This window comes from Stegostoma tigrinum, chromosome 3 (genome assembly GCF_030684315.1).
Source record: "Stegostoma tigrinum isolate sSteTig4 chromosome 3, sSteTig4.hap1, whole genome shotgun sequence".
NCBI lineage: Eukaryota > Metazoa > Chordata > Chondrichthyes > Orectolobiformes > Stegostomatidae > Stegostoma > Stegostoma tigrinum.
Genome location: NC_081356.1, coordinates 111,231,727 through 111,244,550, shown reverse-complemented (window position 1 = coordinate 111,244,550; position 12,824 = coordinate 111,231,727). Strand labels below are relative to the sequence as shown.

Below are 12,824 nucleotides of genomic sequence, written 5' to 3'. Positions count from 1 at the left end.
CCCTAGCTAGCCTTCTGCTCCTTAATGAAAAGTCCTGGGAATTTTTCTTTATCCTGTTTGCCAAGTCACTTTTAGCCGTCCTCTAAGTCCTTGTTTAAGTTCTTCCTTGCTACCTTTGTACTCTTTAAGGGCTATGTCCATTTTCAGTTACCTGAACTTTACATTTGTTTCCTTTCTCTTTCAGGCTAAGCTCACAACTTCTTTTGTCATCCAATGCTCCCGAACCTTGCCATCCTTAGCCATCATTTTCACAGGTACATGCTGGTCTTCAACTCTAATCAACTGGCCTTTAAAAAATATCCTACATGCCACACATGGATTTATCCTCTAATAGCCACCCTGACTCTGTATTCCCCAGTTCCTGTCTAATATTATCGTAGTTAGTCCTCCCTCAAATTGGTACGTTTACCTAAGGACTACACTTATCTTATCCATAAGTAACTTAAAACTTAGAATTATGGTCACTGTTCCTGAAATCCTCCCACACTGAATCTCTGATCATCTGGCCACGCTAATTCCCCAATACCAGGTCTAATAATGGCTCTTTCCCTAGTTGAACTATTCACGTATTGCTTCAAAAACCTGTCCTTCACACACCTAACAAGGTGCCCCCTTCCAAGCCCCTGGCACTAAGTGAGTCCTAGTCAACGTTTGGGGAAGTTAAAATCACCCAGCTCATCAACACATTTTGTTTTCACATTTTTCCTTAATCTGTCCACATACCTGTGATCCATCTCTATACCTGTTGCTTTTGGGAGGCCTGTAGTACAATCCTATTATTGTGACTGCACTCTTCCTATTCCAGAACTTTACCGTATGACCTCACTGGAGGAGCCTGCAGGCTGTCCTCCCTTAGAACAGCCATCATATTCTCCCTAATCAGTAACATAACTCCCTCATTTTTTTTAATATCCCTATCTATCATGCCTGAAAGATCTAAATGCTGACTGTTAAAATGTCTTTTCCCTCTTGCAATCAAGTTAATTTGATCTTACCACATGCTGTAGTTTTCATAAGGAAATAGCTTTTATGGCTTATCTACCCGACTGTCAGCTATTGGGTTCCAAAAAGTCTAAGCCGCATTGTTAATTAATGACAAAAACATTCGGTGTGTAGTGATGGCAGATAAGACCATAAGACGTAGAGGGAGAGAAAAGGATATTCAGTCCATTGGGACTGCTCTGCCATTCGATGAGATCATGGCTGATTTGGTAATCATCATCTCCTCTGTCCTGCCTTTTTTTCCCTCATAACCCTTGACTCTCTCACTGATTAAAAAAAATTGTCTCTCTTGGCCTTGAATACATGTAATGAACCAACACAACAGCCCTGGGCAGTAAAGAATTCCACAGATTCACAACCGTCTGAGAGAAGAAATTTCTCTTCATCTCCATCCTCCTCTGGCTGAGGCAGACTGAGGATCTGCCTTTTCACCCTGCCCCTAAAAGTAGAAAGCAATGAAAACTACAAGACCTGCCAAGAAAACAGCTCAGGGTGAAGGGCCAGCTGCCAATAAGCCAATGACCTGCTTTCAGGTGCAGCACTCATGAATGAATCACTAAACTACAATGTGCAACTGCAAACAATTTCAAAAGATTTTTCTCCCCTCTGTTCCACAGGGAACATTAATGATTACTATCTCAGCATCAGATTGACCCCGTGGCAGGTCATTGCCCATTGATTCAGAATGTTGTGCTCAGACCTATTTAGGGCTTCGCCACATCATTGAGGCTGATGTTTTATAGTCGAATCCAGTGTGTGCTGTATGACTGGGGACAGCCAACTTTCTGATGGGATGCGATGCAAAACTCTGGTTGCCTGGTCTGATGGATCCAGAAAGCTTTTATCATTTGTTTCAAAGTGAAGGGAGGATATATAGATGTTTTTAACCAATCTGTTCAGGCACATTATGACAGATGTGGGTAGCTGGGATGTGAACCTGTATCTTCTGGCTTAGGAACAGGCACACCACAGGAGGTTCAGGAAGAAGATGTATCCATAGTAGCATTCATTCAACACAATTTAACCAGATTGAAAGAGCCAACTGTAATTTGCTCCATGCCAACCAGCTGTGGTTTTATCCAATTATCAACATTAGCAATTGCAAAAGTGATATTCTGAGATGGACTGTAGTGTTGCGGACTGACGGTGGTGGGGGCGGTGGGGGGGGGGGGGTGGGGGGGGGGAGTCTGAAAGGAGCATATTGTTTCACTGAGTGAGCTTACTGTAAAAAGTATTTTGATCTTTTTATCCCCAGTAATCTGCCAAGTTTGTAAGACCATTTCGATTCATTGAAATCAGAATAGCGTGCGTAATATCCTGATGAGAATGAAGCATCTTTAGAAGTCTATTTTTCATAAAATTTCTCACCTTGTAAGGAGAAACAAACATCTCCACATCACCAGAAACACAAAAACAATGATTGTAATGCTGACACCAACAGCAATTGCTTTCATTTCACCATCGTCTGGAGTTAAAAGAAACAAAACAATTAGGGAGGGTTCTGCAAAAAATGGCTTCCAGATATTTACAGAACATCAGTGAATCATTTAGTTTGTTTGAATCTGCCTAAATTTTGATTGAGCTGTGAAGCGTGCAGGTTAGATGGAGTTCACGCATAGGAGCTCCCTTAATATTGTAATGGGATGTGAGTGTGATTGACAAGGCCCAACGACAACATTTATTGCCTGACCCTAATTGAACTGAATGACGTGCCAGATCATTCCGAACAGCAGTTAAGTATCAGTCACATTATTGTAGATCTGGTGTCACATGCAGACCAAACAAGGAGAAGATGACAGAATTTCTTCCTGAATGCACCAGATGGGGTTTTTAATGATTGTTCCATGGTTACTGTGTCTGGGACTAGCTTTAAATTTTGGATTTCATTCATTGAATTTATATTCCACCAGCTGCCATGGTGGGTTTAAAACCATGCGCCCAGATCATTAACCTGTGCCTCTGGATTACTGGCCTAGTGACATTACCACAGAGCCAGCATCTCCCCATTCCTTCTATTAGAAATAACTGAAATAGTGAATGGAAAGTGCTAAAACATTTAGTGAAATAGTTTGTAGAAGCAACAGCAGCTTACTGTATTCATTAATATTCATTGTATATAGCATTAATATCAGATGTTTATTAAGTGCCACCCTTTTGAGAGCTTTTTGAATCCCTTGAAACCCCCGACTTTGTGTAAAATTACTTCTGAATCACCCAAATTATCCCCCAACACCCGACCTTTCTCTCATGAACGCAGCACTTTACTGGGATGAAGGGCATGCCTTTCAAAGAGAGTTTGAACAAGTTTAGTTCCAGTTTAGAAGAACGAGAGATGATATATTTGAAACATGTCAGATCTAGACAAAACTGGAGACTGTGGACACTGGGAGGATGTTTCTTCTTATGAGAATAGAGATGGGACATGGCCTAAAAATAAAATGTTTCCCTTTTAAGGCAGAGATAAGGAGAATTATTTTTCTTGCAGAGGATCGTTAGACTTTGGATTTCTCTTCTCTAGAAGGTGGAAGCTGGACCTTTACGTTTAGAATTTTGATTGACAAGGGAATGAAGGATTATTTGAAATGTAATGTTACCTCCAACAGCATATAGAAACAGTGAAGAAGGACAGTGAGCAGGGGAGCTCAAGTCATGGTGAGGAAAGGCAAGACAAGTGGAATGGACACCCTCTTGGGAAAAAAAAGTGTCTTTGGAGGAAGAAGGGCCTACAAAGAATTCTTCAACTCAACGTAAACCACAGGCTTTGTTCACTGAAAATACCCTTTATTTAACTTTAATTTTCATTTCTGTGTTTAAATAATGTGATGCCAGTGGAATAAAGAATCAATGACTGCTTTCAAACTGCATGTTATATTTTGATGGGATAATTGGGAAAATAAATTTGCTGTAATTGATACCTTAAAGTGCTGTATTCGTAAACTTAGCAATGTGTTTTTATAAGCATTACCATATTCTTTCGTGATAAAAGACGCTGCTTCGCTTCTGATTCCTTCTCCTGCATTCGTAAATCCTGAGACTTTTACAGCATAGACTGTCTTTCGCGTAAGTCCTGTGAGCACGTAAAACGTTGTAGAAGAGTTCACTGAAATGGCTACAAAGTACAAAATGACAAAGGATTAGCAAGACAACAGCTTAGAACGGTCTGAGTCACCAGTGAGGCTGATTAATTCTTTAACCCATCAGCTTTGCTTGTTGCTTACACCATCCCAAGTCCTCAGGACATATTATGATCTTATAGCCCATAGATAACCATTGCCAGACCATCTGCTCCACAGGCTTTTGAATATCAGAGTTACTGAGGGGTGGTATGCAAAGTCAGCGCAGCTAAACTGGTAGAGATTTTACAGCAGGGCTGAAATTCATTTTAGTTGCCAAATCTTTAACTGTGATGAATGGTTCTTCAATCAATAACCATTATAAAATGACATTCTGGTACACCTGGAATCATCCAAAGTAACAATAGCGTAGGTGAAACTAGTGGAAGTCCATTCCTCCAGTCCTGCCTCTTACAGTGACTTCAAGATGGCGGGAGGGGTCAGAAAAAGCATCTAGCTCATTCTGAAATCAGCATCAAGGTCAGAAATGGGCCATTCCTCAGGGAAGCAGTTCCCATTCCAAATTCCTCCACTTTCCATTGCCCAGATTACATAGAGCATAGAACATAGAACATTACAGCACAGTACAGGCCCTTCGGCCCTCGATGTTGTGCCGACCTGTCATACCGATCTCAAGCCCATCTAACCTACACTATTCCATGTACGTCCATATGCTTATCCAACGACGACTTAAATGTACCTAAAGTTGGCGAATCTACTACCATTGCAGGCAAAGCGTTCCATTCCCTTACTACTCTCTGAGTAAAGAAACCACCTCTGACATCTGTCCTATATCTTTCACCCCTCAATTTAAAGCTAATTACATGAATTTGTGCCAAAGAATCAGAAAATTTCAGGTTAAATTCTTGCTTACCGATTTCCTTCACTGTTAAATGTTATTTGATGATCTTCCCACACCATAAACTATTCTGACAGTTTTGGCTTTATTGTGTAGATTAAATACATAATATACATGAATACTAAGAGTTCAGTATTTTAAAGGTAAGAATACGTAAAAAGTTTCAATTGAAACATACTTTAATCTTACATGTATTAGTTTTTGTGATAGTAGCCTTGCCGACATAACAGAAAATCTTGTAGCCTTGAAGAAAACCTTGGCATTCATCTTCAGGTATTCGATCCCATCTTATTATTGCAGAGGTTTTGGAAATATTGGTGACAATAACATTATTGGGACCAATTCTTGGTGCTGGAATCAAGAAAAAAAAATCAAATGTACATCTATTTAGAATTCTTGTTTCTTTTAAATACATGATATAATAGAAATACAAAATATCGTAAATTTGATTCAACATACTTCCTTCTAATGTGTAAACATCAATCATCCCAATGGTCATCTCTGTATTGTTCACATATGCCTTTTTTCTTGTTTTACTATGTAACATTATTCTGTAGCGTTGCTTTGGCTCAAAGGAATCTGCATAATTGAAAACAGTTTCATGTCATGAAGAGTCAGAAATTCCATTAAAAAAAATCAAATAACAGATTAAATGCAAGAGCTTTGTGCACACAAAATTGTGGAAGAGAGATCCCGTTTTAATTTTCCACATAATGGACTGCCAGTCTTACTCTGGCTATCGATAAAGAGTGCCAAATGCAGGCACTTCCTCTGGAGTGGGCAGAGGATGAGGAATGTTAGGGTATTGTTAAAGATCATCAGCAGTGAGGACTCCAGAGATAAGTTGTTGCAATTCTTAGGAGATAGTAATAACTACAGATGCTGGAAATAACACAGTGTGTGGAGGTGGTGGAACACAGCAGGCCAGGCAGCACCTGAGGAGCAGGAAAGAAATGCCCACTTCTGAAGAAGGGTCCCGACTGGGAACATCAACTTTCCTGCTCCTCTGATGCTGCCTGGCCTGCTGTGTTCCTCCAGCTGCACACTGTGTTACCTACTGAAATTCTTAATTTAACCTCAAAAACAGCTCCTGCTATATTAAAAACACATTATATTAGCTGGCATCTGAAGGAATAACACAAGTTAAAGTTTTGACTTAAACCAAGCATGAAGCTTTCACATCACTCTATGGTTTCCCTTTGACAAAAACTCCACAAAGGCCAGTGTCATGTCACCAAGTCACACTTTATTTACACATGGAGACTTCTTGACACTGATCCAGCTACCCCAGAGCTAGCTCTCAGGGGGTCAGGATGTCTGACATTCCTGTTTTTAATGTGTCAGCCAGGGCTCCCTGATTGGACCAGATTAACAACCCCACTCACATTTTATGAGGTCCACCAAACTGATCTCATTACAATCACAATACTCATCATTCAGTTTTTGTTTTGCATTCTGAACCCTTGTGTTTTTTCTTTAACCACTCAGCATGGGGAACACGATTATAGTAGACAGACCGCAGAATTTCAACTTTGGCCTGGTGTCACAAATATCATTTCAGCCAGCCTGGTGCGCAATGCTTGGTTTTCCTTTGGATGGGGTGTATGACCTGTTTTCTATCCTGTTATATTTGAATGTTCCAGAGACCGTATTCTAAACTCCTTTTCATTAAAATCACTAGTAGATAAAACATTTTCTTGTTCTGATTATTCTGATGGATAAGGCTTTGGTGCAACAGAATGACTTCCAGCAGGTCAGGACTTAGGATTTGTTAGCCCTCCGTGTGAGATATTGGTTACCTATGTGAAATTCAATAATCCTTCAATCATATTGCCCAGCAGGAGTTGCTGGCTGCTCTTGTCTGGTTGAAATTCGCAGGCCTCTTGGTGGAAAAATTATAAATAATGTTGACACTTCTCTGATGCTGTGAAATGGAAGCCAAGAATCATGGGAGGAAACTTAAATGCTAATAATGTTCAGGTGTTAAATGTCAGCTTGGAACAGCTAGAGTTCACAGGAGGAATAGTTAAACTGCTACTCCAGAAGAATAGGGATAAGTCATTTCCATATGGTATGCCTGGCACTAACTACATTATCGTATCATTTGACTTTGAGCCTGCCACAAAGGTCTCACCTTTGTTCCCCTCCACCCACACATGAACAAATACCAGCTTTTCTGCCGCCACCGCCTCTGCGCTTAATTCTTCAACTGTGAGCCTAACCCTCCCTCTACTGACCCCTTCTCCCACCTCCAACACACCGCCTCCTCCTGGACACCACCCCAAGACCTCCTCCTGTCCCTCAGCCTCTTCATCTCCGATGATGCCATCGTGACATCAATCGCCTCAACCTGTCCACCCCTCTCACCCACTCCAACCTTTTCCCCCGCAGAACTGGCAGCCCTCCGCTCCAATCCCAAACTCACCATAAAACCCACAGACAAGGGAGGCGCAGTTGTGGTATGGTGCTCTGACCTCTACATTGCTGAGGCCAGGCGCCAACTCTCCGACACCTCCTACTACCGCCCCCCCCGGATCATGACCCCACTCCCGACCACCAAACCATTATATCCCAAAACGTCTACAACCTCATCACCTCAGGGGACCTCTCACCCACAGACTCCAACCTCATTGTTCCCCAACCCCGCACTGCCCACTTCTATCTCCTTCCCAAAATCCACCTACCCTGGTCGACCCATTCTCTCCGCCTGCTCCTGCCCCACCAAACTCATCTCCACCTATCTCGACTCCATTTTCTTCCCCTTCGTCCAGGAACTCCCTACCTACATCCATGACACCACCCACACCCTCCACCTCCTCCAGAACTTCCAATTCCCCAGTCTCCAACACTTCATCTTTACCATGGACGTCCAGTCCCTATACACCTGCATTCCCCATACAGATGGCCTAAAGGCCCTCTGCTTCTTCCTGTCCCACAGGCCTGACCAGTCCCCCTCCACTGACACCATCATCTGTCTAGCCGAGCTCATCCTCACCCTCAATAACTTCTCTTTCGATTCCTATTTCCTACAGACAAAGGGGGTGGCCATGGATACCCATGCGGGCCCAAGCTAGGCCTGCCTCTTTATAGGTTACATGGAACAATCCCTCTTCCGTACCTACACTGGCCCTAAACCCCACCTTTTCTTCTGTTATATTGATGACTGTATCGGCACCGCCTCGTGCTCCCATGAGGAGCTCAAACAGTTCATCCACTTCACCAACACCTTCCACCCCAACCTTAAGTTCACCTGGACCATCTCTAATACCTCTCTCTCCTTCCTGGACCTCTCTGTATCCATCTCCGACAACCACTTATCCATTTCTGCTTGGCCTGCTGTGCTCATCCAGCTTCACACTTTATTATCTTGGATTCTCCAGCATCTGCAGTTCCCATTATCTCTCTCCATTTCAAGCCCACTGATTCCCACAGCTACCTAGAGTACACCTCCTCCCACCCACCTTCCTGCAAAAATTCCAGCCCCTATTCCCAATTCCTTTGCTTCTGCTGCATCTGCTCCCAGGATGAGGCATTCCACTCCCGTACTTCTCAGATGTCCTTGTTTTTCAAGGACTCCAACTTTTCTCCTTCAATGGTCGAGAATGCCCTCGAACGTGTCTCCCGCATTTCCCACAATTCATTCCTCACACCCCGTCCCCGCAATAACAATCAAAACAGAATCCCCCTTGTCCTCAAACACCACCCCACCAACCTCTGGCTCCAACGCATCATCCACCAACACTTCTGCCATCTGCAATCCGACCCCACCACCAAAGACATTTTTCCCTCCCCACCCTTATCTGCTTTCCAGAGGGACCACTCTTTCCGTCACTCCCTTGTCCGCTCCACACTCCCCTCCAGCCCCACCTCATGTGGCACTTTTCCCTGCAACTGCAGGAAGTGCTACACCTGCCCCTACACCTCTTCCCTCACCCCCATCCCAGGCCCCAAGAAGACTTTCCACATTAAGGAGAGATTCACCTGCACATCTGCTAATGTGGTATACTGCATCCGCTGTTCCCAGTGTGGCTCCTCTACATTGGGGAAACAAAGCGGAGGCTTGGGGACCCCTTTGCAGAACACCTCCGCTCGGTTCGCACTAAACAACTGCACCTCCCAGTGGCGAACCATTTCAACTCCACCCCTGATTCTGCAGATGATGCGTCCATCCTGGGCCTCCTGCAGTGCCTCAATGATGCCACCTGAAGGTTGCAGGAACAGCAACTCATATTCCACTTGGGAACCCTGTAGCCCAACGGTATCAACGTGGACTTCACAAGCTTCAAAATCTCCCCTCCCCTGACTGCATCCCAAAACCAGCCCAGCTCCTCCCCTCCTCCCTAACCTGTCCTTCCTCTCACCTATCCCCTTCTCCCATTTCAAGCCCCAACCCTATTTCCTACCTACTAACCTCATCCCACCCCCTTGACCTTGTCCGTCCTCCCTGGACTGACATAACTTGTCCCTACCTCCCCACCTACACTCACCTATACTGGCTCTATCCCTGCCTCTTTGACCTGTCTGTCTCCTCTCCAGCTATTTTCTCCTCTATCCATTTTCTATCCACCTCCCCCTCTCTCCCTATTTATTTCAGAATTCCCTTATCCCGCACCCCTCCCCCACCATTTATGAAGAAGCGTCTAGGCCTGAAACGCCAGCCTTCCTGCTCCTCTGATGCTGCTTGGCCTGCTGTGTTCGTCCAGCTCTGCACCTTGTTATCTCAGATTCTCCAGCATCTGCAGTTCCTCCTATCTCTGAAACAACCTACCTGTTGCAGGCTTCATTACTCTATTGCTCTCATGGCCATCCTTCCATGTTCTCTCCCCAGATGTTTGATCTCATCTGAAGCTCTGCAGCCAGTGTCCTAACTTGCACCAGTGCCGATTACCCATTTCCCCTGTGCCCGCAGAATCACAATGACTTCTGCTTAAGCAGCTCCTTGATATTAAAAACCTTCATCTTTTCAAATCCCTCTGTTGTCCCAACCTTTTCTATCTGTGAGATCTCCCTCATCCCCACTGCCTTCCAAATCTTTGCTACTCTCTAATTCATACTGTTTACTCATCCCAAAACATAATCCTTAGTGGCCATGTCTTCAGGCGTCAATGCCCAGTCTCTGGAATTTGTTCCTGTCCCTACCTTTCTGGAACAGTATGTAATGAAACCAATGAGGGAGCAAGCTATCCTAAATCTGGTCCTGTGTAATGAGGCAGGAATAATTAATGACCTCATAGTCAGGGATTCTCTTGGAAGGAGTGATCACAGTATGGTTGAATTTAGAATACAGATAGACAGTGTGAAGATAAAATCCAATACCGGGATCCTATGCTTGAACAAGGGGAGGGGAGGTGACAATAGCATGAGGGAGGACTTGGCTAAAGTAGACTGGAAACAAAGATTTTATGGTGGGACAGTTGACGAGCAGTGGAGGACTTTCAAAGCAATTTTTCAAAGTGCTCAGCAAAAGTATATTCCAGTGAAAAGGAAGGATTGTACAAAAAGTGATAATCTGCCATGGATGTCTAAGGAAATAAGGGAGGCTATCAAATTGAAGGAGAAGGCACACAAAGTGGCCAAAAACAGCATGAAACTAGAAGACTGGGAAAACTTTAAAGATCAACAGAAAGCCACAAAAAGCAAGATAGAACATGAGAAAAAACTAGCACAGAATATAAAGACAGATAGCAAAAGTTCTCTTTGGAGCAGAGAAGAAGAAGATGTAGCCTTACTGAGATGTTCAAAATTATGAACAATTTTGACAAGATATTGAAAGATATTCTGTTTCCACTAGCTATCATCTCAGTAACAAGGCATCACAATTTCAAGATTGTCAGTAAGAGAGCTAGGAATGAAATGAGGAGATATTTATTTACTAATTGTTACGATTTGGAATGTGCTGCCTGGGAGGCTGGTGGAGGCAGATTCCATACAAGATTTCAAAACAGAGCTGGGGGATATATATTAAAAGTGATTTAGGGGGCCACAGAGATAGGGCTGAAGAATGGGAGCAGCTTGATAGCTCTTTCGGGACCCAGTACAGACACAGTCATAGAGACATGCATCTTGGAAAGAGGCCCTTCAGTCCAGCTTGTCCATGCCAACCAGATATTCTAAATTAGTCTAGTCCCATTTCTCAGCATTTGACCCATATCTCTCTGAACCCTTCCTATTCATATACCCATCCAAATGCCTTTTAAATGTTATAATTGTACCAGCCTCCACCACTTCTTCTGGCAGCTCATTCCACACACGTCCCACCCTCTGCATGGAAAAGTTGCCCCTTAGGTCCTTTTTAAAATCATTCCCCTTTCACCTTAAAATTAAGCCCTCTGGTTTTGGACTCCCCTACTCTGGGGAAAAGACCTTGATTATTCACCCTATCCATGCCTTTCATGATTTTATAAACTTCTATCAGGTCGCTCCTTAGCCTCTGAAACTACAGAGAAAATAGCCCCCACCTATTCAGCCTCTCCCTGTAGCTCAACCCTCCAACTGTGGGAACATCCTTATAAATCTTTTCTGCAACCTTTCAAGTGTAACAACAACTTTCCTATAGCAGAGAGACCAGAACTGCATGCAGTATTCTAAAAGTGGCCTAACCAATATCCTGCAGCCACATCATGATCTCCCAACTCGTATACTCAATGCACTGACCAATAAAGGCAGCATACCAAACACCTCTTTAACTATCCTGTCGACTGGTTCTCCACTTGCACGGAACTATGAACCTGAACTCCAAGGTCCCTTTGGTCGGCTATGCTCCCCAAGATTTTACCATGAAGTGCAGAAGTCCTGCCCTGACTGCCCTAACAAAATGCAGCACCTCATATTTATCTAGATTAACTCCATCTGCGACTCCCCAGCTCATCGACCTATCTGATCAAGGTCCCGTTGCACTGAGGTAACCTTCACACGCATGATGTGTCAAAAGGGCTCCTTCTATATTGCAAAATTCTATGCTTCTACAACTTTTACCTTTAACAAAAGGAGCAAGTTATTGCCTTTGGGTTTGTGGTCCTGAAGTCAAGGTTAATCAGGGTCCAGAACCTACACTGTATGGGGAACAGTCACTAGCAGGGGATTTGCCCAAACTGGATATTTAATGACCAGAGTGTGTGCTTGGAACCAATTAAGGCTTCAGGCTGTTTAAATTGAACAGGAGGGCCATTACAAGGCTCTCCAGTGAAGAGGCTTCAGATAAACCTTGCAGTTGTGAGAGTGGGAGGGCCTCTTAATTTTGAGCTGCCTCTGAAAAATCTGCTAATCTGTAGCCAATGCTGTGGGAGGCTCACAGACCAGCTGGGGAATTCCAGTCAGATTTTGCTAATGAGCCTCATGAGCCTTAAAATTAGCTTAACCAGGTGCCTCCTACTTGTGGCTCAGTAACCATTGTTCCCAGTAACCATACTGGTTGACAGTGCAAAACTGCACGTCCACCTGACCTCACCACCCTTACCCCACCTGTAATTGAGACATAAAGAACAGTCTCATGGCTCTTCTCAGCCCTGCCTCAAGCACTTCCATGTATTTATGACCAGAGTGGGACAGTAATAATCAATTGTCCTTTACAGTCTGAACCTGATTTACCATATTTTGGTTGTACAATGCAGCATTGTATTACCTTTATCAATTGCTGATCCTCTGAGTTCAGAAATATTTAATGTTCAGTCTGCTATGATTCCTGCATTCCTTGCATCTTTATACAAAACTATAGGAAGATGGCTTATGAATATTTTTTGTTTTACAGAAAGGAGATAGAGGGCCTGGTTTTGTGGTACAATGATAACAATCTCTCTCTGAACGTCAGCAATACAAAAGAACTGATCATTGGCTTCAGAATGAGAGGGGGA

At 43.6% G+C, this 12,824-nt stretch overlaps 1 protein-coding gene across 1 annotated transcript in view; it reads right to left on the bottom strand.

Annotated features, from left to right (window-relative positions):
• Nucleotides 1-12,824, bottom strand: part of LOC125451259 (interleukin-31 receptor subunit alpha-like) — a 95,595-nt gene that overhangs the window by 7,485 nt on the left and 75,286 nt on the right. Inside the window, exons 10-13 of the mRNA XM_048528197.2 lie at nt 5,434-5,553; nt 5,164-5,325; nt 3,968-4,111; nt 2,371-2,467 (exon numbers count right to left, since the gene is read on the bottom strand). Coding sequence (XP_048384154.2) covers nt 2,371-2,467; nt 3,968-4,111; nt 5,164-5,325; nt 5,434-5,553 — 523 coding nt within the window. The remainder of the gene's footprint in view (nt 1-2,370; nt 2,468-3,967; nt 4,112-5,163; nt 5,326-5,433; nt 5,554-12,824) is intronic.